This window comes from Marmota marmota, unplaced genomic scaffold (genome assembly GCF_001458135.2).
Source record: "Marmota marmota marmota unplaced genomic scaffold, marMar, whole genome shotgun sequence".
Taxonomy (NCBI): Eukaryota; Metazoa; Chordata; class Mammalia; order Rodentia; family Sciuridae; genus Marmota; species Marmota marmota.
The window spans coordinates 42,080,385-42,107,368 of record NW_026000026.1 but is presented as its reverse complement, the minus strand read 5'-3'; the positions used below and the strand labels follow the sequence as shown (position 1 = coordinate 42,107,368).

The 26,984-nt window shown below is 46.7% G+C and overlaps 1 protein-coding gene across 5 annotated transcripts in view; it reads left to right on the top strand.

The window, feature by feature from the left end:
• The first annotated feature begins 545 nt into the window (after window positions 1-545).
• Window positions 546-26,984, top strand: part of Rrbp1 (ribosome binding protein 1) — a 41,895-nt gene continuing 15,456 nt past the window's right edge. For 3 of the 5 annotated variants that reach the window (XM_015483185.2, XM_015483167.2, XM_015483159.2), the window contains exons 1-7: window positions 547-2,623; window positions 14,465-14,613; window positions 15,738-15,860; window positions 18,308-18,460; window positions 19,481-19,599; window positions 21,648-21,801; window positions 25,326-25,464. In XM_015483185.2, coding sequence (XP_015338671.1) covers window positions 592-2,623; window positions 14,465-14,613; window positions 15,738-15,860; window positions 18,308-18,460; window positions 19,481-19,599; window positions 21,648-21,801; window positions 25,326-25,464 — 2,869 coding nt within the window. In that variant the 5' untranslated portion in view covers window positions 547-591. Of the gene's footprint in view, window positions 2,624-14,464; window positions 14,614-15,737; window positions 15,861-18,307; window positions 18,461-19,480; window positions 19,600-21,647; window positions 21,802-25,325; window positions 25,465-26,984 lie in introns of all 5 variants that reach the window. The other 2 variants (XM_015483175.2, XM_048811334.1) reach the window with 2 other exon arrangements.

Here is a 26,984-nt window from a genome sequence, read left to right as displayed (position 1 = left end):
TTAAAATTAGTCAATTTCACATCAAGAGAAGAAGAAGAAGAAAAGGATTTCTGCCTAATGTGAACAATTGGATCATCTCTCAACTCAGTACTCATATTTCTATGGCAGTCAGCTATGGCTGAGTGGCTAACCTACTACCTAATTTAGGCAGGGCGTTTTTCTCCACAGTCCCTACTACTCCCCACTGTCTCATATCTGGTTTTACTTGTGCTTAAGTGAATCTTTGACCCCTGCCATGGGAACATCTTGAATTGGGATCATAGCTACGACTTGATCTTAATGTCTCCCGGGCATTAAGTACTCTGTTATAGATCTGCACTTTGCAATCTGTCTATTATTTGCACCTCCCATCAATAAGAGAGACGCTCAGATCTTGGATAAAAATTAATCTCTTCTAAAAAGGGGCAGGTAAGAATGTGTGATACCAAAGATTGCCTGGGTTTGTTTCTAATCTGAATTTAGTCTGAAGAAAGAATTAGTGAAACCTTAGATTTGGTGACAGGGGTGGAGATGGAAATTGTCAAATGCTTCAGTTTCTCCAAAAAGTAATCAAATGTGTGTATTTGGCAGGTGAAAAGAAAGCCAGCCAGGATGGATATTTACGACACTCAGACCTTGGGGGTTGTGGTCTTTGGTGGGTTCATGGTTGTTTCTGCCATCGGCATCTTCCTGGTGTCAACCTTCTCCATGAAGGAGACGTCGTATGAAGAAGCCCTAGCTAACCAACGCAAAGAGATGGCAAAAACACACCACCAGAAAGTAGAGAAAAAGAAGAAGGAGAAAACAGTGGAGAAGAAAGGAAAGACCAAGAAAAAGGAAGAGAAACCTAATGGGAAGATACCTGACCACGACCTGGCCCCCAATGTGACCATCCTCCTCAAAGAATCAGTGCGTGCACCTGAAATGACTTCGGCCCTGACCCAAGTCCAGTCCCCCATCGTTGTTGCCCCTATAGCTACAGTACCAGCCATGCCCCAAGAGAAGCCAGCCTCCTCCCCTAAGGACAGAAAGAAGAAGGAGAAAAAAGTGGCCAAAGTGGAACCAGCAGTCAGTTCTGTTGTGAATTCCATTCAGGTTCTTGCCTCCAAATCTGCCATCTTGGAAGCTTCCCCTAAGGAGGTGCCTATGGTTGTTGTGCCCCCAGTTGGCGCCAAGACCAGTGTCCCTGCCCTTGCTCAAGGCAAGAAGGCAGAAGGGGTCCAGAACCAGGGCAGAAAGGGGGAGGGAACCCCAAACCAGGGCAGGAAGGCAGAGGGAGCCCCAAACCAGAGCAAGAAAGCAGAAGGATCTCCAAATCAGAACAAGAAGGTAGAGGGTGCCCAGAACCAGGGCAAGAAGATGGATGGGACCCAGAACCAGGGCAGAAAGGGGGAGGGGACCCAGAACCAGAGCAAGAAGGGGGAAGGGACCCAGAACCAGGGCAAGAAGGGGGAAGGGACCCAGAACCAGGGCAAGAAGGTAGAGGGGACCCAGAACCAGGGAAAGAAGGTAGAAGGAACCCCAAACCAAGGTAAGAAGGCAGAGGGAACTCAGAACCAGGGCAAGAAGGGGGAGGGAACTCCAAACCAAGGTAAGAAGTTGGAGGGAGCCCAGAACCAGAGCAAGAAGGGGGAGGGTGCTCAGAACCAGGGAAAGAAAGGGGACGGGGCTCAGAACCAGGGCAAGAAAGGGGAGGGGGTTCAGAACCAGAGCAAGAAAGGAGATGGGGCTCAGAACCAGGGTAAGAAAGGGGAGGGGGTTCAGAACCAGAGCAAGAAAGGAGATGGGGTTCAGAACCAGGGTAAGAAAGGGGATGGGGCCCAGAACCAGGGAAAGAAGGGAGAAGGGGACCAGAACCAGGGCAAGAAGGGGGAGGGGGACCAGAACCAGGGCAAGAAGGGGGATGGGGCCCAGAACCAGGGCAAGAAGGGGGATGGGGCCCAGAACCAGGGTAAAATATTGGAGGGAACGCCAAACCAGGGCAAGAAGGTTGAGGGGGCCCAGAATCAGGGCAAAAAGGGAGAGGGATCCCAGAACCAGGGTAAAAAAGCAGAGGGGGCTCAGAACCAGGGCAAAAAAGTAGAGGGAACGCCAAACCAGGGCAAGAAGGGAGAGGGAGCCCAAAACCAGGGCAAGAAGGGAGAGGGGCCCCCAAACCAGGGCAAGAAAGGGGAGGGGGCCCAGAATCAGAACAAAAAGGGGGAGGGGGCTCCTAACCAAGGCAAAAAAACAGAGGGGAGCCCCAACCAGGGCAGAAAGGGAGAGGTAGCCCCTAACCAGGGCAAAAGGGCAGAAGGGACCCCTAACCAAGGCAAAAAGGCACAGGGGACCACCAACCAGGGCAAAAAACCAGATTCAGTTCCTAATCAGGGCACAAAGACAGAGAGTGTCACGAACCAGGGGAAAAAAGTTGAAGGAACCCCTAATCAAAGCAGAAAGACAGAAGGAACTCCCAACCAGGGCAAAAAGGCAGAAGGGTCTCCCAACCAGGGCAAAAAGATGGATGCAGCTGCCAATCAGGGTAAAAAGTCAGAGTCAGTTCCTGTCCAAGGTAAAAATGCAGACATGGTCCAGGGCCAGGAGGCACCAAAGCAAGAGGCTCCTGCAAAGAAGAAATCTGGTTCAAAGAAAAAAGGTGAGCCTGGTAAGTGACTCTGGTCTCTTTGTGACCTTGGAGGGAAAAGCTGTCTTTTTATGGCTTGTAGATTTCCTTGAGGAGCCATCTGTAACCATCAGCTTTTGCCACAATAAGACCCTGTAACAAACATCCCCCAAATTTAATGGCTTACAGCAGCAGTCACTTACCCTTCTTCATACTGCTGTGAGTTGGCTGGAGGTTGGCTGGGATGTCTTGGCTTGGAGGTTCTGCTTCAAGCTGTGGTCTAACTGGGTCAGCTCCTTGCTGCAAGTTGAGCTCAGGTCTGGTCCTCATGTATTAATTCTGAGGCCTGGGCTGGGGATTCAGTGGCTCTCCAGGGTAAAGGGACAAAAGGGCATTTCAAGTAGAAACATATCTATCCTGGGATCATTGGCCAGGGAAAATCATGTGACTGAGCCTGAATCAAGGGGCAGGGAGTCCGCTCTGTCTCCAGTGAGAAGGACTGCAAAGTGATATTGGATAGGGGATTTGAAGAATGAGGAATAGTCTACATAGGACTGTGTCTTGACAAGTCTGTCTTAAATATCCGACTGTATTCTGTCAGACTGTTCTTTGTTCTTATTTCACCTGATGCTTTTGTATAGCTTTATGCATTTATATATATTTATTGGGTTAATAGCAGTAGAGTAATGTTCTTAAGGTGCAGTCACATTCTTCCATATTGCTCCAACTTTCCTCTCTTCCCTGCTCCTACCCTAGTTATGTAATGGAAGTTTTATGGAACATTAATGTAGGAATTGTTTCATATAGACAGATATTAGATCATGTAGAACATTAATTTGCCTTTACCTGTGTAGTGCATACTAGCAGAGAAATTGGACCAGAGTGCATCACTCATTTGATTTCACTTTGTCTCCTCCTCCTCCTCCCCCTCCACTTCTTTCCTCCTCCTGTGTTTGAATAGCCATTGACTGATTGGAAAATTAATTCTGTTTGTCTTAAGGAAAGTTATCTTAGGGCATTTGAATGTGTGAACCTGTGTCATGTAGCATAGGGCCCTCTTGTTTTTAAAAAGTTGAATTTTCCTATTTTGCTCCTCTGTTGAACTTTGTTCCCTTTCTCAGGTTTCCCCCAACTCCAGTTTCTGATGGGACATTTCCTCGGAGTATATGAGGAAACTCATCCCACATGACTGGCTCTGGGACCTGCTCGGCATCAAGAGGCCCACCTGGGTCAGGTTGGCCTTTTAAGACCTTGACACTGAGGAACTGGGCTTTAGCTTACTTCCAAAGGCTGGAGAGTAGCATACTGCCCTTTCTTTAACATGATGTTTGTTCCACTGCACCCGCAGATAGGGATAGAGCTGAGAACTAGCTGGCATCAGATTTTCCCGCATGGAGTTGTTTAGTGCTTCCTGTGCCCCGTGGTCATTATTAGGACTGGGATTATATGACTCAGTGATAGAGCACTTGGGAGCATGTACTGGGCCCTGGGTTTATCCTCACCCTGCAAAAACAACAACATGGTCATTGTTACCTTGGATGGTTTTAGATGTTTGAAATAAGATGTGAAACAGAAATGTGGTGGTGATAATAATATTGGAAGGGAAGTTGAAATTACCCTAATTTGCCAAGTAATAAAGAACCTTGTAAGGAATGAGACTTATGTGTGATCTGTCTAAATCTATGCAACAGCTTGATTGAGGTGAAAAGAAAATTTGAACCAGGAAAATAACTACTATGATCCTGATAAGAAAGATTAAATATTATAGATAAAATGGTAGTTATTTCAAGTTAACTTATGGTCTCCTGCTAAGCTTTCAATGAGCTATCCCCCTCTAACTTGACAAAAGTTGTAAAAGCTCCATCTGAGGGGAAAAAGGTAAGAAGAGTGAATAGATTTTTTAAAAAAGCATTAGGCCTGTCCTGTCTGCTATGGGAACATTTCTCCCAAATATTGTGACTATAAGTAGAGAAGTAGAATGGTCCAGAAATCAACTTTGTCACCCCTGAGAACATACATGAGGGATGCATCAGACTTTAGTAGGAAAGAAAAATGTTCAGTGAATGATTTTGAACACCATGTTCATAAAAACTTACTTACTCCCCCCTTAAACTTACCCTTTCTAAAACTTTAAAGTTTAGATAAAATATATTTAATTTTAAAAGAAATTAATATTGATCTGCCCAGATGGTGGAAGACAGTCCAAGGTTGTAATGAGAGGTGGGTGTGGGGGAACTTGACTACACAGATGGCCAGGAGGGATTGTCAGGACCAACAGGAAAAGACAAAGGGGGAAATGGGCAACTGGTGTGACACTGGAAAGGCAAGGCAGATTTCTTTTTTCTTCAGAGTCTAGAAACATGGGGAAAGTACTTTTTTGTATTTTTCATTTTTCTGAATTTGCACTGTGCATTTGCTGCTATTTTCTCATGGTTGGTGGATGCAGGCCATCCNTGTACCACTGAGCTGTACCCCCAGCTTTCCCCCAATACTTTAAATCATTTCTAGATTACTTAAACCTAATACAGTATAAATGCTATGTAAATAATTGGTTGAATTCGTGAATGAGGAACCTGTGGATTCAGAGTACTGACTTTCCACATTGAGAAGTCCAGTTGTCTTCTGATTTTTTTTTTTTTTTTGCAATGTAATAATATTTTATTCTTCAGAGAAGTCAGAAAGTAGTAACCTTGAAGAAGGATCTTGTGGCTGTGAGAGTGCCCCCTGAAGTTGAAAACACTTGTGTGGAAGGCCTTTGACAATTTTCTGTGCAAGGCCACATGGGACAGAAATTCTAATGAGCTGTTGTAGTAGATAATTTCCTATTAAAATCCTTCTTATTTAATGACCTTTTAAATTATTTTAGGGGCATAAAATTGGGTCTTGATATATTCTCTTAAATTCTCTGTTCATCATTCCAAAAGAACAAAAACAAAAAACACAACTCCAGCAATAATGACACTTCCAGATGTGAAAACAATCCAGAGATAACTGGATGTCAGAGGCAGGTGGAACTGCTTTTCTTGCATCCGGTAAACCCTCTAGATATAGCTTAGCATGTCAGGCCTCTGCAGTGGATTTGTCTTAGTAGTTGTGGTGAAATGCAGAGAAGGACCCTTGAGTAGGAGTCATAGAAGATGACCCAAGAGGGTGAAAGTCATTCATATCATGACTTTCAGGGGGAACTGTAGGCAGAACTCCTGGTGGGCTGATTGGCCCTGGGTGTTCAGAATTTCAGGCAGGACAGGGTGAAGTGGCCTGGTGACCATGCTTCTGGGATCAGGGAGATGAATGGGCATTGGGTTCTGGATTACTGGTGTGGAGCAGACTGGGAAGGGAGCTCTTCTCACGTATCTAGGACACCTTTACTTGGGCAGGTAAAGGATCCAGGGATCCTTTAACAGTTTACAACAGAGTGTGAAGGTCTAGATCTGTTCTATCCACTGTGAGAGCTACTAGTCACACAGGCCATTCAAATTGTCATTTAAATCAGTCAAAAGTAAATAAAATTAAGGATTCAATTCCTTAGTGGCACTAGCCACACCCTAAGTGCTCAGTAGTCAGGCAGGCGTGGCCAGTGGCTCCCCTTTTAGTGCAAAGAAAGAACATCTCCATCAGACAGAAAGTCTGGTTAGACAGCCCTGCTGTGAACAAGAGCTATTTGGAGGGAGATGGCCTTTTGGGTCACCTTCAGGTGGCCCTGTGAAGACAGAAATGTCTTTGCCAGCCCTATGTTGGAATCATACATGGCTCCTTTCCTGCTTGATTTGGGCTGTCTGTTGTCCTCTGCATCACAGTGGGTGCTATGAGTGAGGTCCCAGTGCAGAACTAGCACTGGAGCTGCTGAGGTCTATCAGAAACTGGTGTTGCTTTCTTGGTCTTATCTAGCACCTGGTAAGTGGGGGGCTCTTGCTGACAGGTGCCCCAGAAGAGACCTGGCAGGTGTGGAGGCAGACATAGGGCATGATTCTGCAGGCCTAAGTTGGAACTCTTCCAGAACGTCTGTTCTGATTTTCCTACAAGAGCAGACTGGGGCCATGTGACAGGTTTTTACCACTTGTCCATGGCTGTAATTTGACAGTGAACACCTGCCTTCCTAATCCTTGCTTCTTAAAATTTATTATTACATAAATGTTTCCAGAAAACAGGATTTCAAAAGTATAGAGGCAAGGAAGGTGAAAATTGAGTCTTCCCACTTCATGCCTATCACCACCCTTTCCCCCTGGAGACCCTACTCGTCACATGCAAACAGTGGTTTACACAGCTTAGAAACTGCTCTCTGCTTAACAGTGTATTGGTGATATCTTTCCACACTGCAGTTGCAAAATGGCCACATTCAGCTGCATAACATTCTGAAGCATGAATGTATCGTAATTTATTTAAATGATGCTTAAGTAGTGTGCAGGCTTTTTTGGCTGCTAAAATTAATGCCGCAGTGATGTACATATATTGCTGTATGAGTGTCTATAAAGTAAATTCCTAGAAGTGTAATTGCTGAGTCAAAGGTGGGTACATTTTTAATTTAGGAAGATGGTATTGCATTGCTCTCCAAAAACATTTTGCAATTTATGATGAGAGGCCAGCATGATTGTTTTCTGAGTTAATCACTGCTCACATGGTCTTTGTTATGGCACTGTGGAAAGGGCTGTAAGTTCAGGGGGGAGCATCATAAACCCAGCATGGAGTGAGCAAAAACATTGGCCTATGAAACAGAAAGTTTGGAGTCTTTTTTAATTGTTTAGAGGAAAGAGAATTGGCAGAATCCTAAAGTAGAAATTCCCCAGAACTAAAGTGTCTTGTGTTTGGGGGTGCCATTACTGACCTTAGCTGATAGCCCAGAACTTGTGCATAGCATATAAGGAAAGCCCAGTTTCTTGTACAGGAAGCGTATGTATATGGTTATGATTGTTTTTTAAAAATCTGTTTTTATCCTCGGAATTAGTCTTTGTCTTTGTAATTATGTCAGGTTACCTCCTACCCTGAGCCCTGGGCTGTCGATTGCTTACTAATCGGCATCTTGGTGTTACACTATCGGGAGAACTACTCCGTCCCAGCACCTGGAGTTGAGTTTAAGTCAATGTAGTATGGGCAATGGATGAGAGACTGAGATCTGCATAGTATTCTTGTTTGGGGACTCTGCAGTTAGAATGGGTCTAGAACAGTATGCTTTTAACTGGAAGTTAACTCACTCTGTGTTGCTATGGGAAGAGTCTGAGACCAGGTCACAGATGGGGAGCCTACCAAAGACCTTTCTATTCCTGCCTGATGGGAAAGGGGGGCCCTTGATGGCATGGTACTTCTCTCATAGACTGTGGATTGGCTTTTCATTGAGTGACCTACCCCCTCTTCCAGCCTGCTCACATTTACTGATTTTACTCTGGGGCCAGAGTGTCAAGGCCCAGGAGAGCCCCACTAACCTTTAGGAGGGAGAAAACAGCAGAAAGGAATACCTTCTTCTTTTGGGGGCATTAGAATGGAGGCCAGTTTTCAGGCCTCCATCATGATGCCAATGCTCATCCCAGCCCCTGGCACACACTGGTAAATGTTTATGAACTGAGGAAAGGTGGAAAGTTAAAGGTGTTTCCCACATCCTGTAACCTGGCAGCATCCTGTTGGATGAGGGTGGGATGGAGCCTGTGAGCCCTTGTTGTGTGCAACGTCCCTGGGCCACCATTCAACCTTCACCAGATTAGGCAGAAATACACAACAGGAAACACAATCCAAAGTCTAGAGTTGAGTTCTATAGCCTAATGAGGGCGGAACTTAGATTGTATAGGGAGGAATTATCAAAGCTACCAGGAAAATTATTCCAGGTAACCACAGCAGAGCATAGTCCTTACTTAGACTATTTGTTACAATGATGGTAACACCCCTTCCTACTCCTCACTCCTACCACCATCCTTTTTGCATCCTGGGCCCCCTGTGTCCTAGGCCTCCTGCTGGTCACCACAGGAAGGGTGACCATTATGCTCTTTAGTTTGTGTTGAGATGTGTGGCTCATGATACTCCTTTGCCTGCATTTATCCCCTACAGTTCTGTGCAGTGGATTTATATGTTTCCTGTTTCAAAAAGTGGAAAAGTAGAGCTCAGACCTTGCAGGAGTTGCACAGCCAGCAGATGGCAGCACAGGGTTTCCCTGGGCAGTCTCCCAGCACTGCCCTTCCCTGCAAACTGCTCTTTGCCCACTGCCAACAAGTCGTGATACTTTTTCTTTTGACTTTAAGTCAGTTTCTCAGGGTCTGAGGCTCTGAGGACAACTCTCAGGGGCTTTTGAGCCATTATTCACCTTCTGTGCTAAGTTCTTCAAACCCAAGTTTTGCTTTTTTTCCTCTTTTTTAAAAAGGAGAACAAAAACGGACCCTATGGAAGTGAGCCAAGTATCAGTGAGAAGCCACTAGATGATATTCTTCCAGAAATCGCCATTAGGTCACTTTAAGGCATGGCAGTGCTGGGGCTCTAATCACTGCATAGGCAACTGTAGTCAGAAAGACCAAGATTGTAAACATCTTGTTTATTTCTTCAGGCATTAGGTAAAATCTTGATTGTCATTGAAATTGTGTTCTCCTTCCACTAACCTTGTATGCCTGAGGAAACCCAAGGAGGTATCTTGCCCAGAAGTCCTCCATTAGTTATCTGTCTTTTAAAAATATTGTGATGTGTGAGGTTTTTTCCCCACAGAAAAAAGCAAAAAAAAAAAAAAAAAAGTTTTTTTTTTTTTTTTTTTTTGTTGAAATCTCCCGGAGGAGGGGAGTACAGAAGTATAAAGAGGAAACAGAGTCATTCAGTCTATAGGACATTTTAAATTTCATTAGAACCATTTAATACATATCCTCTTAATTTGGTAACATTACTTTTTACTCTAATCAAAGGGAAAGGGCTCAATAAAGGCCCCAACTTGATTTGTGCTTACTTCCAGTGCACTTGAAATGCCAGATGTGATTGTCCTTAGCAGTCAGGGGTCAAGTGTAGGCACTCTTCCTTTGCCTGCCTGTTGTCAGGAAGGCTGGCCAGTGCCTGGCCTGAGCTGATTTTGGAGCTGATTTTGATTCTTTTCCCAGCCCCCAAGATCATGCTCCATGTCAGGTTCTACTATTAGGGTCTTTGGGTTGATACCTGGGCCTGTCTCCCACTAGCTTGGCTTCTTAAATACTTTTTGGGTTTGGACCCTTGTCTTGGGGGTTTTACCTGTACTGTCTGCCTCTATCCTGGTCCATCTTGGCATACTGAAATCATCTTCCCAAACTATAGACCTTGCTCCCTTTTAGGCATTTCTCTGCCTACAGGGTAAAATCCAGATCCTTGGAGCCTGTGAAGCCTTGGACCTACTCCAGCTTCACCTCCCTCTTCTTTGGGAATCTGACTAGCCAGGCTCCTGCTAGTCTCAGTGCTTTTCCTGGGCTGCTCCCATTCCTGTAGTAGTGCTTGACTCAGGAGCCTGCTTTAAAGTGGTGTTGCTACAGTAGGAGCTTCCCCTGGTCTCCTTCATATTACGCTGTTGCATGACTGCCTCCTGTCCACTGCCTTTTCTACATGTAGCCCTGCTTCTAATTCGCCTTTTCAGGCCTAGTATTTGTACACTGCTGGGTACACAGTAGGTACAGTGTTTGTGTTTGGAGACTAGTTGGACTTGCCTGCTCTGGGCAGGGCAACTGGGTACCTGCAGCAACAGCTGGAGTTGAGCTGGAGATTTTTGATTGGCCCAAACTGGTGCTGAGGTGATAACCCCTCCTGTTAGTCACCAGCTGTCACCAGGCACCCAGAAGGCAGTTCCTGGAACTGGAATGGTTTGATTCTCTCCCCTTTGGGAAAGGAGGTTGAGTGTGAGCTGTGCAGGAACTTTCCAGCAGTTGGACACTGGAGATCGGGGGGTTGAGATGGGGATTAGATGCTGATCTAGCGCTGGGCTGCCTAGTCTCAGGAATCCCCTTTTGGTTGACATCTTCCTTTTATGGCTCAGGCCTGGTGATTATGCAGGCAAAGAATAATTTATTCAAAGTAATTCATGGTTGGCAGCGAAAGAGAAAGAGACCCCTAAATGCCTTTTTGTAAGATAAATTTAATTTTAGGTTATAAAGCCTTCCTGTGTGGTCACAGAAGGCAGTGTAGTTTTGAAGTTTGGGGCTTTAAGCACATTTTCTGAGCCACTGCAAGCTTCTTGGTGGGGAGCTCTAGAAGCACAAGGCTCTGCTTACTTAAGTTTAGCATCTTGAGTAAGGACAATGGTGTGAGGCTAGAGCAAGGGGATCCCTGACTCTGGTGTTCTGTCCCACCTATCTTCTTGGACAGATTTGGCCATGGAGGGGATGGTTCCCAAGCTTCACCCTTGCATGACTTCTTCATTCCTTTGTTTGTTGAGAATAGGCAATGGGCAGGGGGCTCTCTTTAGAAGGGGGTCAAGGTCTTATATTCTTCATTGGGTCCTTGAAGGCTGGTCCTGTGAATTTATTGTTCAGTGCTTTACCTTGTGCCAGGCGTTGTCTCAAGCATGTTGCAGTATACTATCTGCAGCCACACTGTTAGGAAGGAATGATTATTACCCCTACTTCACAGAGAAAGAGAGGCGGGGGGGGGGGGTTTGCGGTTAAGCCCCTTGTTCAAAGAACTCAGGAGGGAAGGAGTTGAGTTAAAAGTTATAGTCCAGGCCACCTGGCTACAAAGGCCTTGCTCTGGCCAAGGGAAGAGGTAGCCTGCAGACTGAACCTGATCCATGGATGTATTTGTTCAGCCACATGGTGGTTTTATTAATTTATTTTTTATTGAGTTAGATGTGAGCATTGAGGGTCAGGAGGTACACATGAAAATCTTATTTCTAATCTCTTGGACAAGTCTGTAGCTCTGAGGGTTCTTGGGAGTCGTCACCTGGAGATAAGGTAACACACTAGGACCACCCAGTTGAGGGGAAGCTTATCCCCTGGGACCAGGCCTGTGAGGACATTTGTCATAACACCTGTCTTGCTGTGTCCACGACCAGGCAAGGGTCTGATGATACCATCACAGCAAGACACAGCCTGCATCTCCTTCACTCTTCTGTTCCCTCCTCCTCCTCCTCCTCCTCCTCCTCCTCCTTCTGCAAGCCTCCTGGCCTGTCCTTCCTTGGACTTTGAGACCCACCAAGAAGGGGCAAAATCTGAGTGTAGCAGCTGCCCCTCAGGGAGCTGGTCTCCTTTAAAATTCCCTGCCCCTATGCTTTTTTGAACCCTGTGGCTTAACATATACATATCTTTGGCATATATTTTGGATTGATTTTAGTGCCTTAAAAGTTCACAATACCAAGTCCTTAAGTATTTGTTGGAGACCTGAGTGAGGTATCAGGCATATGTTAGGCTCCTGTGGGTATGATGTTTGTGATTCACTGAGAAGCTCAGAAATTCTGATTCCTGCTTCTAAGTGCTTGCCTTTTTTTTTTTTTTTTTTTTTTTTTTTTCAGTTTTACTGCCCCTGATTTGGGGAGAATAGAGGTGGTGCAATTCTTACCTAAAATATTTAATGAAGAAAGTTTTGTGAAGTTAATGGCTCTCTAAAAATAACCTAAAAGGGAGTGTTTGTGTAAGCATGGAGAAGTTTCTGTGAAAGTTTCTGTCGGGGTGAGGAGGCAGAGAAGAGTGTTCAGTTTTGCTCTACATAGCTTAGGATTATTTTACTTGTTATAAGTTGCTTATATTTTTAAATTAAAATGTCTAACAATTTTTAATATAATTATACTAGAAAGTTTTTAATAAAGAATTCATTAGAATACCACTGGAAGAAGACCCTAGTAAACATTGTGGACAGAGCATGCAGGAGTGCATACACGTGCCAAGATTGGGGAGGCATCTGGCTGGGGCGAAGCCTGTGAGGAAAATGGTGTTCACTAGCAAAGCCTCCTCCAGTGGTGTTATCCAGATGTTCCCCTGGTGGAGTGGGGCCATAGGGCCTGACAAAGTGTCTTCAAAGACTGAGGCCAGAGTCCTCAGTCACCTGGGACCCTTTTCAGAGACAGTGCCTGCCAGGATTTCAGCAGGAAGCATTTTAGAGGTCCCCAGAACTGGAAAGGAGTAGAGGCTACAGTCCAGGAGAAATATAGTGTGAGCTGCAGCCATGTGCCACTTACGTAACCGAAATGCTCCTCGTGAGCCACTTAACATAGGCCAAGAAGAAACAAATGAAATGTATTTTAATGACATATTTAGCCCAATTTATCCAAAACATTATTTCAATAAGTAATCGATATATAAAATTATTACATCTATTTCACACTTTTTTTTTAAACTCCAAGTCTTTGAAATCCCATATATACTTTCCACTTGTAGCATATCTCAAATCTCACAAGCCACATTGCAAGTGCTCAGTGGCCACGGGTGGCTGGAACTTTCTGAATCAGAAAAGGAGATGTTTCTGCAGCCATCGGCTGGACATAGGCTTTCATGGCTGTCCTGCCTCTTCTGCAACTCCCTGTGTCTTTGAATAGGTGGTCTTCTTCTCCTGGACAGTGCTGACAGTGAACATGCATCTGGAGGCTGAGGGGGGAAACGAGAAACCATAGCCAAAATGGTACTAATGGGGGTGTCTTCTGAGGGTGAGCTCACAAGGGGTCTTTATATATTTATTTACTTATTTTTGCCTTGTCTATACTCAGAATTTTCTCTTGTGTGCATAAGTTTATAATTAAAATTATTTTATATACAGATATCCCAGTGTAAAGAAAGAAGGGGGCATACCCTCCCATACCCATTTTTGTGGCACTTACCAACTCTTAGGCCTTCAATGTCAACCACATTCTTTTTAATCTCCCAAGCTTCACCAGGGTAAGAAGTTATAAAATAAAAGGTGTTCATAGCAACCAGCTCGCCCACATCCCGCATTCCCCTTATTAAGGTATCATGCTAAGTGCCTTAACTTGTAATGAAAATATTGTGACTGGTAAGTAAAAATATTGTGACAAGTCAGAAAATTCGAGGTTGCTATAGAAACCTTTCCCATTTTTTGTCCCTGTAAGGTGGGCTTAGCTGAAGGTGCTGCTGCAGGCTGCTCTCTTTTTGTTGTTGTTTCATCTTGTTTTAGCTCATTTTTGGCCCTCTGTTTTAGCCATGGTGCAGATTTGGGCCTCAGTGGAAGGAATTGCCTTAGCATTTCAGGCAAGGCACCTCAGTTTACCCTTTCTTACCTCCAGGCTGCAAGAGAACTGTGATGAGAGCACACTGTGCATGGGGAGCAGGAGGGTGGTGAGGAGTTCTTCATTAGTGATAATTGGTTGTTGGTGAATGGCTCTGTGTCCTTTAGGAAGTCATTCAGGTACCACCGAGTAGACAAGCCCATTCTGGAAGAGTCTAGCCCAGTTTGTCCTTTCCCCAAACCTGTCACTGATTAAGCTTCATTCAGGGAGTGTTGGAAATAGAGTGTTTGACCCTGGATGCATGGGAAGCAGCCTCCCTCATTTTCCATCCTTCTGCGTGGCTTGGGGTATGCCATCCTGGGGGGTCTGCAAGTGGTCAATGAAGGATTCCCTGAGCAGTCAGAGCCTATAGGAACACAGGGACATGTTAGTTAAGGGAAAATCTTCTGGAGTTGTACAGGGTGAGAACTAGACCAAGGTGTTTGCTAGAAAAAAAGGAGTGGAGATAGGGGAGAAAAAACTTTGGGAAAAGTACCCCTTGCTTAATTCTGCATCCTGATGATAAAGGGATGTTACTCCATCCCAGGCTGGGGTTTTCTCTTCACAAGTTAAAAAGGGCAATGCAGGGTACCATGGTTTGTTCATTTTCAATGCCCTGAAGGAGCACAATGCCACCAGCCTGCTAAACCCAGGCAGAGGGACAGACCAGATCCTTTTCCTTCTCATGGGCTTTGTTATGGCGTCTGTCATTTTGGGGAGTGAATATAATGCTCTGCTCCTTCCTATTTCAGTGTCCCTGGATTCCAATAGCCCTCTGTACCTGCCTTATAAGACACTGGTCTCCACGGTTGGAAGCATGGTATTCAATGAGGGTGAGGCCCAGCAGCTCATTGAGATCCTGTCTGAGAAGACTGGCATCATTCAGGACACCTGGCATAAGGTGGGCCCATTCAGAGACCATTGTAGTGGGCTGGGACTGGTGGCCCCTCTCCACTGCCCTTTCAGGGACCACTGAGCTGTAGTGGTTGCCTGGTCCTAGACACCTCCATCACCGGGAGATATTCATCAACCATGCTTGCTTGCCAGGCTACAGAGAGAATTTTCCTAAAACATTCTTCACATCTTCCTGGCAGGACCTAGCCACTCCTGCCCATGCACAAGTCGCATGAATCACCCTGAAAATGCTTTGGCTTCTGCCACAGCCTGGCTACCAAAGTGGGAAGCCTCTTAAGAGTCAAGAGGCCGACCTCTGCATTACAGGGAGTCTGGGGAATAGAACACACAAGGTGGGGCCTCACTGATCTGTGGCCAGAGCTCAGAGTGTGGGAAGGACGGTGTAGGAACACTGGGTGAGAGAACCTGATGGTGAGCCCTGAGGAGCTTCTCTGATGGACCTCATGCTATCAGGCAAGTTCTGAGTCTTACCCTTTGGTGCCTCTGCCCCAGAAATGCTGTGTGCATGTGTTCCTTTCTTAGCCAAAGTCTGGAGTCAAGGTAACTTTTCTGGAGTATTTAGTGGCTAGAGGTTTTGGGGGTTCCCTGAGAGCTAGGCTGGGAGCTTCTTTCCTGACGCCAGTGGGAGTTAATTCCTTTCTGTCGCTGGGGGGTGTCATGCATCATGTATAATCTCAATGATACTGGGAGTTCCTTGCTCAGTGAATGTTGGGGGTCTACTGGGCATGAGTATTGAAGGAGTTCAGGGTAACCACACAAGAGACTCAGTTCAGGCCACTGTCTCCAGAGTACACCTCCCTCTGGCCCCCTGGGCTGCAACCAGTGGCCTCCAGACTGCACATACTGGCTCAGGGGGCTGGAAATATGGGGATCCTAAGTACTGCCCCAGGAATCCCTATTGCAGAGGCTGAGTGGCTGAGCAGGGCCACCTTTTCTCCCTATAGATGCCTGGAGTTAGTGTGGACTTGCTTGCCTTGAAGCTTTTGTTCCCACTTCATCAGACCCTTGGGCCTCCCTCTTAACTGATTGCTTGGGGGTATGATGGGGGGAGGGGACAAGCAAATTGTCTGTCAATCCCCTGTATTAACATTGGCTCCATGGCATTTCTAGGCCACTCAGAAGGGCGACCCTGTGGCAATTCTGAAACGCCAGCTGGAAGAGAAGGAAAAGCTGCTGGCCACTGAGCAGGAAGATGCAGCTGTTGCCAAGAGCAAACTGAGGGAACTCAATAAGGTACAGCCCAATCAGGGAGGCGAGCCCACTCAGGAAGCACACCTTCTAGTCCCTTGCCGGCCCCTCCGTGGGCCATGATTGTGCTTGATCATGATAACCAGGCCAGGATCAGCTCTGAGACAGGCAGCTTTCCTATCCAACTTGCATGCTAGGCATGGAGCTGTTATCAAGCCTGTGACTGATGGGGCTGGAGATTACATGCTGTCTTTGAAGAGTCCAGGGGTGAGGTTGGGTCGGGAGCAGAGTGGGTTCATTCTTTATGGTTGCAGGAACATGCAAGTCAAGCAAAGATTGGGGACCTCAGTTTATCATGGAGATGAACCTGGTCAATCTCATGGTGACAGGGGAATATTCTAGAAAGGAGAGTGGACACAGTTGTTCTAAGGTTTTTTCCTTGAAAGTTGGGGCAGGGAGGCAAAAGGCACTGCTTTTCTCCTTTTTTTCTGATGTCAGTGTAATGATGGGCTAGTAAGCACCTGGCTCCTTAGAACTAGCCCATGGAGGGTCAGGGAAGAGTTGTACTCTGAATGGTAATTGGTAATGGGTTTGCAGTGCTATGGGAGTGAACTGGGGGATCAGTCAAAATGGGTCAGGATTGAGGCGTAGGGGGCTGCTCTTCCCTCTGCCTAATTCATTGGGGTCTGTCCCTGGTTTGTCTGTTTTTGAGGGGTGAGTCCTGATGCTCTAGCCTTCATGGAGGAAATGCTTGGCAGGGCAAGGGGAGCCTTCTGCAGGGATGGTCTTGCCTGCTTTGAAAGCTATCTTTTCCCTGAAGAGACCTGCAGGCATGCTCTTGCCCTCTGCCCACCTACCTGCCAGTGGGGAGATGGCCTAGGTTGAGGAGGGTCCAACACCATCTTGGCTGCAGTTCTTCCTCTAGGCACTTCCATCTGCTCACTTGAGAAGAATTGGAAATTTTTATTGTTCATTCAGGGGATGTACCTCTGAGCCAGACAAGAAAGTTCTTTGGGTCGGGGGACAGGCTGGAGAGCAGAAGAGCCTTTGGATGTTTACTCTTTGTGTTTTACCCAGAAGCAGAAACCAACCAAACAAACAGACAAGGCTCCCATGACCTTCCCTAGTGCCCAGTGACCTATCCATCCATGTTGTTTTCTTTCTTTTTTCCAAGATGTATCTACACATGATCTTTGCTTGAACCACCCTGGGTTATTGATCAGATGCAGGGCAGCTAGAGCCACTTGCCCTTGTTCACCAGTGTCAGTTATGCACATCTCCTCCTGACTCAACACACATCATGCTGGAGTTAAGCCTAGGCTGTGACAAAGAGTATTACACCACAATATTTGGCCAGTCCTGCGAATCAGAACTTTCCTACCACTCAAGAACCAACTGACTAGCGTTCCCACTGATTAAGAGTCCATTTTTCTGTATCCTTTTTCTAAACCAAGTTGAGAAATTTTATGAAAATTTAAGTGACAGGAATCGGGGGGTGTTTACATTGCCAGCTGGTTTTGCCTGGCTAGTTACCTGTAGCTGCCCCCTTTTTATTTAGAATGGGCTTTGTGGTGAGTCACATTTATGGTGAATTGTGTCCCTCTTTCCTATTATGGGGTCACTGTCCACAAAGGACAGGGTGGCAGGTGTGAGGGAGGGAGTGCCCCTTGTTGTTGGCCCCCTTAGATGTGGCCCCTGTGCTTGCTGGCCATTCAGTACCCAAGATCTTCCTCAGAGGTAGCTGCATGACACAATTTCCAAACCACAGTCCAGACACCTTAATCAGGTCGAGACACGTATCCTGTCCACCCCTGTTGGGGAAGTAGAATTTTTCCCTTAGTAGGAGCTGCAGAGATACAGCCTATGATTTTTATTCCCCTTCTCACCTGCCAGCCTTGACTCTGGGGCAAAAGAAGTTTAACAGTATGTCCAACCACAGCTCTCTGTCTCCTGACCACATTCCGGTCTCTGCAGCCTGAGGAGGTCCTCTTGAGCTTCCAAATGCTTATCTGTCCCAAGAGGATCTCCTTTAGGCTCTGCCAGTGGCTCCTAATCTTCAGCCCCAAGTCTACACCCTGAGCTCCACATCCCTCCCACCCCACTTCTGGCCTTCCTCCCCTTCCCTGTTGCTCACTTGTGCCCCACGTGTCCTACCTTTGCTTGCCTCCTGACCCAAGAGGAGGTTGTTGTCACATATCTGTGTGTGGTAGACTTCAAGCCTTGGGAAGCAATCTCTCTGGCCACAGAGGCTGAGACCAGCTGTAGCTGAGAGAAAACCTTTGTTGGCATTTTATATCTTCCTCTAATTAAAAGTAGTTAAATGTTTGTAGATGCATTTGGCCACTTTTCTTCCCTGTACTCCTGGAGTAGCTCAGTGGTAGCTATAACCTTGGGTTCAAACCCCAATACTGCCAAAGAAAGAAAAAGAGAAAGAGAAGAAATCTGACCTAATCTCTGCTCTGCTGACCAGTCCTTCTTTCCAATTCTCCCAGGAGATGGCTGCAGAAAAGGCCAAGGCAGCGGCTGGTGAAGCCAAGGTGAAAAAACAACTGGTGGCCCGGGAACAGGAGATTGCAGCTGTGCAGGCTCGAATGCAGGCCAGCTACCGTGAGCATGTGAAGGAGGTGCAGCAGCTGCAGGGCAAGGTATGGAAGGGGACAGGCTTAGTGCAAGGTCTGCCCAGGGCTGAGGATGCCTGCAGGGGCCTGGGGCTATGGCATTTGGCTGAATGGTGCCAGGCAGCCCGTTATGTGTGCATTTTATGTTAATAATCAGAAAGGCATAAAATATATTTTAAAGAACACTTCCAAAAGAGCCTAGCCTCAGGTTGGAGGTAGAGCACTTGCCTAGCATGTGTGAAGCCCTAGGTTCAATTCTCAGCCCTGCGTATAAATAAATGAATAAAATAAAGGTCCATTAACATCTTAAAAATTAAAAAAAAAAAAAAAAAAAAGAGCCTAGCCTCAAGTGGCCAGCATTGTGTCCCAGTTCGTGGGGGCCCACCATGGACCAAGGTGTTAGCTTCCAAATGAACCTGGAATAATGTCAGCTCCACCTTCTCCAGATATTGTTGGGATGATTCTATAAAATAGTAGGCCTGATATTCCATAGCTCCAGGATGGCCCCAGCACATCTTTGCCAGGCTGCTGCCTGTCCAGGCTGGCCTTCCTTGTCAGAGCCTGAAGATTAATCTCCTGACACTTGCCCTTTGCTTGGTCCATGGCTGCCTCCCCATTGCACATCTCAGGAGGTGCTAGGGAGGTTAGAGGGTCAGAAATGAGTCTTTCTCATTTCTGGTAGTTGTGGCTTATCACTATATACTTTATCTCAGAAGAGTCAACCCGTGTGACTTTGGAGGCAGACATGCATGGAGTGGTTCTGAGGCTCTTAGCTGAGTGCTCAACTGGAGTTCAGGCTGAGTTCTGAGAACAGTGAGGAGGAAGAAAGGGTGTGTTGCTTCAGGTTACACTTAGCTTTGAGCTCCTGACACTGGAGCTATGCCATTTTCAGTCCTCTTATTTTATAGCATTTTCCCAACCTCTATGTGGAGCAAGTGGAGCCTCTGGGGTTTTCTGTTGGTGAGCTGTGACCTCACTAACCCTACCCCAGAGATCTATTTTCTTGATATGGTCAACACTCTTATGACCTTGTTAATGACTTTTTAGATCCGAACTCTTCAGGAACAGCTGGAGAATGGCCCTAACACCCAGCTGGCCTGCCTGCAGCAGGAGAACTCTATCCTGAGAGATGCCTTGAACCAGGCCACAAGCCAGGTAGAGAGCAAGTAAGTTGAGCATCCTATGCAGATACCACTATGTCACATTCCAAGGGCTTTGGAATCCAGGTGACTCTGTAGGTCTCTTGCAAGGCCGTCACAGTGCACTCTAGTTCTTACTGAATGTGGGGTTGGCCTGGCTGCGGGTGTGTTTCTGCCCCCTCCCTGTGTTGGGCCGCATCCCAAGCTTCCATCTTTTGTGTGGGTTTTGAGCAGCTGAATCTTCTGGTAGGTGGCCTGGTACCTTTCAGGTGGTGAAGATTTCAGCAAGAGTCAGGGTGCTCTAACCTTAGGCTGGCCTTGCTAGCATGCATGGTATCAGTGGGATCATGCACCCTCAGCCCCTGGCTGCTGGCAGCTTCTTGCTTTCCTGGAAGAGTGAAACTTGCCCAGTGCCCATCTTCATAACATGCCCCATGGAGGGCTTCATAAAACTCCTGGTTGTGACCTAGAGTATCAAGGCCAAGCTGTTTGTCCAGGATGAAAGTTTGTTGGTTGTGTGGGGACCTCAGTTCTCCACTGGCAGTGCCCTCTTCCATTCTTACACCCTGGTAATGAATACTGTTGTATAGTACACAGGCCTACCGAGTAAAATTCCTATTCTCTTGCCTCTGCTAAAATGTCACAGAGCCCACAGTGAGTTGGTCAGCTCTGGAGGGCAGCTCTTCACTTCTGCTGTTGAGTACAGCCATACTTTCTTCTCTTTCCCTGACTTGGGCCATCTCTTAAAAAACCCAGTGTGCTGTCTATCCATGTGCTTGTCTGCCTTCTTTTGGCTTGAAGTGCCCTGTAGGGACTTTAGACTTTATGGGGTTCTGTTATCCCCAGAGCATGTCCTCCTACCAAGAGAGGACTGGCTAAGGCAGAAAGCACTGGCACTCATCATGTAGCCAGGAGTCAGATGGGGAGAGTCTTAGTACAGGAGCTGGGCAGGGAAAGAAGTCTAGCCATGTCTTTTTGGTGGCTCCCCTAGAGTGAAGGGAGGCCTAACAGCTATTTTCCCATGCTGTCCTTCTATCAAGGTCACCTCCAGGTGTGTGTGCACATCTTCATTTCCTCCCTGACACATCAGTGTCTAGAGGTTTTTGACTGCCATTTCCTCAAAAGCCACAGCACAAGAGGAGCATGGGGCTCAAGAACACGCTGGCTTCCCTGACACAGAATCTGTTTGTGGCCTCCTTACTGGGAAAAGCTCTAAAGCATGGGGACTTGTCAATCTGGATGTGGTGACTGTGCCTCTTATCAGGCTGGAAGCCCCGCCTGGTGTTGGGTTTTTTCAGCTCCAAAGCAGTCCCAAGGGGCTGCTACCCAGCCTCCCACTTCCACCCCAGGTTGCTTGAGTCTTGGCATTATAAAGCACAGGAGCTGGTGCAAATGAGGAAACTCAAGTCAGAAAGGTGGGACCCCACCTGTCAGCAGAGCAGGACTGGCCTTGACCAGGTTTTGCTACCTGTCTGGTGGTGTCTTATTGTCAATTCATGCTTGCAAAGGAGCAGGCCTACAGCTGCCCTCCTTTCATCTTAATCAAGTTTCCTTCTATAACTCCAAATATTGCACTCAGGTCCTGAGAACCACTTTGAAGTGCATGCAGTGTTGAAGGGTCTGCTTCATAAGTGCCTTGGGCTATGGCTGAGGATGGTTTCCCTGGCCTGGCCATGGTTGTGTAGGCCAGTGGAGTGGGACACATGGCTTCTGCAAGCTGCTGCCCTGCCCTGCAGGTAGCAAGGCATGTTTACCTCATCTGCAGCTCTTTTGTACCCAGGTCAGCAATGAGAAGAGTATCTGACCCTTTTTCTATGTGAATTTCCAGTAGTTTCTGAGCTCCTGTGGGAGGCTTTGGCACATAATTTGCCCTTTGCTCACTCTGGTCCATATGCTATATTGGTAAAACAACATCTTTGACAAAACACACACCAAACTTCACATGGATGATAATGCAAAAGAGGCCTTGGTGATGGCTCCAAGATGTGAGCACCTACTTCAAAAAAGAGCAGATATACCAGAGAGGCATAGGCCACCTATCATCCGTTTCTCAGGGACCTGTGACTGTCTTGCAGGCAGAATGCAGAGTTGGCAAAGCTCCGGCAGGAGCTCAGCAAGGTCAGCAAGGAACTGATGGAGAAGTCAGAGGCCTCGAGGCAGGAGGAACAGCAGCGGAAGGCTCTGGAAGCGAAGGCAGCTGCCTTTGAGAAGCAGGTCCTACAGCTGCAGGTGAGTAGGGGTGCCTCAGTGCCCCCGTTCACTGCCCATTGAGCCTGTCTGCATTATGGGGATGGGCAGGGCTTGTAGCCACACTAAGTCATCCCTTTCTAGCCATGAGTAACAGATGGAGATGTAGGCAGTTCTTGATCCCTCAACCCTAGCTAGCCTCATTAATAAAAGTGATAGCATTAAATGGATGCTTTCTATGTGCTAAGCATTAAATGGATGCTTTCTATGTGCTAAGCTTTGTTTAGAGCATTTTATAAACATTGTAACTCTGTGAGGTACCTACTCTTAGTGTTTGCATTTTACCCATAAGCACATTTGAGGCACAAAGAAGTTAGCAATCATATTTAGGACACTGTAGAGGCAGGATTTGAACCCCCTGAGTCTAGCTCTAGATCTGTATTTATCCTCCCATATTTGCCACCATTGTGATCCTGCAGCTGTGGAGAAGCCAGTGAACTAACTGCTTCGAGGACAGGTGGGATTTTCTTCTTTCTTAGCCTTTGGATATAGCTAAAATCTGTTTTCCCCAGGAGTGTGCCCTTTCTCCTTCAAAGAGAGGAAGGTTTTTCCCTTAGTGCACTGGGCATCATCTAGCATGTTTTCCTCAGCCCGGGGGCTTTGCTGCCCACAGGTCTGATGATTTCCAGTGTTTCCACTGGCTTATGTCAGGGAAGGTTGACCAGGCTTGGGGCAGTTACCTTAGGCATGAGGAGCTTTGATAACATACTCATGTGGAGGTTAAATCACTGGAAAACAAGGAAATCCTGGTGACTCAAGGGGCTTTGGGTTGTTTTTTCTGCTGTATCATCGAAACCAAGCTATGGGACTAGAATAGCCAGATATGAAATTCTAAGACTGATGTTTGAATGGATACAAGATACTAAAAGAGAACATAACAAACACAGTTAGAATTTGGGTGGAATCAAGATGGATAACTTGGTATTTTCTGATTTTTGTATAAAGCAGACCACTGAGATCAGATTCTTGGAAGTGGGCCTGGCTGTGGTTATATTTTAAAGGCTCCCAGGTGGTTCTGATGCATCTGAGGAAGGACTTTTCACTATTGCAGCCTGGTTTTCTGTCACATGTCATTCCTAAGGGTGGAGGCCTGGCCCTGGCTCTTACCAGCAAATTACCACCTGCAGATGTCTGCTGCCCCTGTAGGTCTCTGGACTCTCATCCACAGCCTGGGCCTATACAGAGGAGTCCATTCTTTCTAGTTTAACACCACAAATTCTGTGGCATGTGGTCAGGGAGGTTGAGGGTTGTGGCATTGTCCCTCATGATATTGATAGTGAAGGCCCCTGGCCGCAGCTACTGGATTCAGATTTCAGCAAGTTATTTCAGAGCCTCAGTGTCGTCCTGTGGGGTAGTTGTGGGGATGTCCTGGTAGTTGTGCTGACATACTCAGAGCCTAGACCTAGAACTCTGCCTTGAGCAGAAAACAAGTTCAATAAATGCCAGGGTCCCATTCAGGAAATTTCTCTGACTAGAAGTGTAGGTTGTAGAAAGGGCCTTTCCCTGTTGTGCTGAAGTGGAAATGGGGCTCTTTCCATTTTATCCTTCTCTCACCTGAGGCGTCTTCACTGAGATCCAGCTCTTCAAGGACCAGGATGGGTGTGGCCTCCTGTGCTTACCTTGGGAACAGAGCTTTAACATCAGGAAGCAGACCCCCATCTCCTCCCCTCCCCTTTAGTGGTTTGACGAGGCCTATGTGAAGGAGAGTGCAAAGGGTCCTTTGAAAGTGTTGGTGGCACTTGTCTTGGCTTCTTGTTCCAGTGAGTGAACTGAATTTTAGAAACTCAGGAGCATTTTATACCAATCCCCAACCGGCCATGGGACCAGGTTTTGAAATTGCTCAGTGTGATTGGCTGTGTTGACTACCTTCTCCTTCCAGGCAACTGTGATCCTAAGATGTATGTTCATGGGTTCCATTGAAGATTCTAAGTTTTTGGTTCCAAAGGCGAGTGGATTGTTTGCTTGTTGCTGGAACCATTATTCTTTTTTTTTTAAATTTTAATATTTATTTTTTAGGTGTAGATGGACACAACACAATGCCTTTATTTTTATGTGGTACCGAGGATCGAACGCGGGTCCTGCCCGTGCTAGGCGAGCACTCCACCACTGAGCCACAATCCCAGCCCTGGAATCATTATTCTAATGAATGGAAAAACATTCAGTCTCCCTACAGCCCTTTCTTAAGAAAAAGAAAGGAAGAAATTGCTAGTGGTTTTCTCCAGTGACAATCTGGAAAAACCATCTCAGTGACAGGAGCAGAGCTAAGGATGTTGCAGCCCTGAGAGGGAGGCAGGGCCCAAGAGAAAAAGCTGGTCTGCTTCCTGGGGAGCCTGTGGCAGTCATTCCTTCCTCCTCTTTCATCCCTTGGAGTTAGAATGAAACTGACCCCTTGCTATATGCCAATGCAGAAAACATTGTGGACCCTAAAGCTGTCCTGATTTTGTCTTGTCACCTACAGTCTGATGCAATGACTTGACAATGACTTTTCTGGCTCCAGATCTACCTCTGCCTTCATGGTTCTCTTCAGAGCATTTAGTCTAGCACCATGTTGTGTAGCCATTGGGCTAAAGAGAAAGAAATTGGGGTGTGGTGATAGAAGCATGACTTGGAGCCTCACTTGGGTCAATGAGAGGCATTTATTGTCAGATCCTTCCTGGCCCTGTCCAAAATGAGCTTGTTAATTCTGTAGCCAGGGATCTGGTCCTTTGGAGAATTAGTTTCTTTGAAGATATGGTGATGTCAGAGGCTTTGATCGACATTCTTATCCCAGAAGCTCAGTTTTGGGAATCATTGACTAGAGTGTCCATTGGAGTATTGATTGGGACCACCAGAGGTTGAGAGCAGCCTGCCTGCCACTGAATGGGGAAATTGGGAAACATTCGGCACCTCAAAGCTATGTGTGGTTTTTAAACAAGGACCCAATGATGTGGAAGTCTGTAAGATACCAGATTGAAAAATATGAAATTGTCATTTTTGTGGAGGAAAGATTGAATACTGGCAGTTTTATGTGATTCATTCTAATATTAAATGAAAGAACTAAGAGAACTGCCATATTAATGATCCTAAGCATGTGTCACATCCATGTGGGTATAAATGCATATTGCTATAGGCAGGAGACCCAGCCAACTGTCTGCTTCTGGAGAAGGCATCAGGATTCCACTGGGAAACTCCTTATATACTTTGTTTGAATCAGTATCTTTGGACTTTTGCTACAAGCAAGTATTTACAAATCACTTGAATATAAAAAATATTGAAACTCACCTCACAACCCCCAACCCCCAAGTGGGAAATGCATGTAGGTCCCTGGCAGCTGCTTTTCTCACTGAAAGGATGCTGGGTGAAATTTGGGCAAATTCTAGGAAGTTTTTACGTTATACACAAATCAGAGACCATATGGGGCTTTGGTAAGGGCAGGAGGTAAAGAGTTTTGTTTTCTTCAACCTGGGAACTGATGAGGGCCCAGCCTCCTCCCCTCCTCACAGCCGTCTTTTCTCTGTCCTCTCCAGGTGTCTCACAAGGAGAGTGAGGAAGCTCTGCAGAAGCGCCTAGATGAGGTCAGCCGGGAGCTGTGCCGCACACAGACCAGCCATGCCAGCCTCCGGGCAGATGCCGAAAAGGCACAGGAGCAGCAGCAGCGGTTGGCAGGTAAGGGCAGTGTTCTGATGGCCCTTGCTCCTGGTGGGTCCCAAAGAAGTCTTCCGACTGTCCTATTGCCAAGGCCAGGCCTGTACCTACCCCCACATCCCAAAAGTTGAAGAGGCAGGGATGTCAGGACTGGCTGGAGTCACAGAGTCAGATTAAGAGCAGACTGTCCACTGGGTTTGGGGAGTAGGGCCTGCAAGGGCTGGATATAGAGGATGGTGCCTATGTGGGCTACTAGTGGGGTTGGGGTCTGGGGATAGAGGCAGGGCCTGCAAAGGTTGGTTACCCAGCAGGTGAGGCTGGTGAGAAGTTGACCCTCATTCACTAGTATTTCCTGAGCCACTGCCATGGGCACTGGGCTGGCAGGAATAGTGCCACCTGCAAGGACAGGGTTATGCAGCAGTGCCCTTTACACAAGGACTTAATCTGTGAAGGGACAGATGGTAAATACATTTGGCTTCCTGAGTCATACAGTCTCCATTACAACTACTCAGCTCTGCAGCTGTGGACAAAAGTGTCCATAAACAATGTGCAAACAAGCAGCCTTGGCTATTCCCCCACACCCACTAGAGATGAAAACTATGGCATTTACCACTGAGCTACCCAGCCCTCCTATCCTTCCTCCCTCCCTCCCTTTCTCCCTTCTTTCATTTATTTATTTATTTTGAGACAGGGTCTCACTAAGGTGTCTAGGCTAGCTTCAAACTTAAGATCTTCCTGTTTCACTTCCTGAGTAACTCAGATTACAGATGTAAGCAACACTACACCTGGAAGGCTTGTCTTTTTGAATAAAACTTTGTTTATAAAATAGACACGGGGAGAGGAGCCTATAAGCCAGCTCACTGATCACTGGTCTAGAAGGCCTGGTGTGGCTTTAAACACAGGAGGCCTTTCTGAGGCAGGAGGGGTGTTTAAACCTAGATCAAAATGATGGAAGGGGTCAGTCCCATGAAGAGTAATTTAGCTAGCATAGACCCCTGAGAGGGGAATGAACTTGAACTTGGCCTTGGGGCTTCTTATTAGCTACAAAGCCACAAAGCAGTGTTCATGAGCACTACTAGGGTAAAGTGAAATGCCTGCAGACCACTAATGAGAAGATGATGGAACTCTAAAATGGACTTTAGTTGGAAGTTTCTAAAGATTCATTCTCTGGAAACAAGGTGAACAAGTGAATGAGAAGGCTAATGATTAATGTGGGGCCAGATGGGCAGGGCCCTGATCACCTCCCTGTAAGGATTTTGGGTCCTGTGAAAAGTGTTAACAGGAAGGTCGGGGCAGGGGAATGGTACAATTTCATTTGCACTTCTGGGGTGGAGAATGGACCATGGGGGCAGGAGAGGCCCAGGGAGAACGGGCAGGCTTCTGTAATTGTCCAGAATGGTGACAGGGCTTGGCCTAGGTGATTACAGAGGTGCTGCTACTGATGGGGACAGATTTGGCATGTGGAGTCCCCATGCTTTAGTAGTGGGAGAGAGGTAGAAAAGGGAAAACAGAGCAACCAGGATGAGACCTGGGAGGCCAGG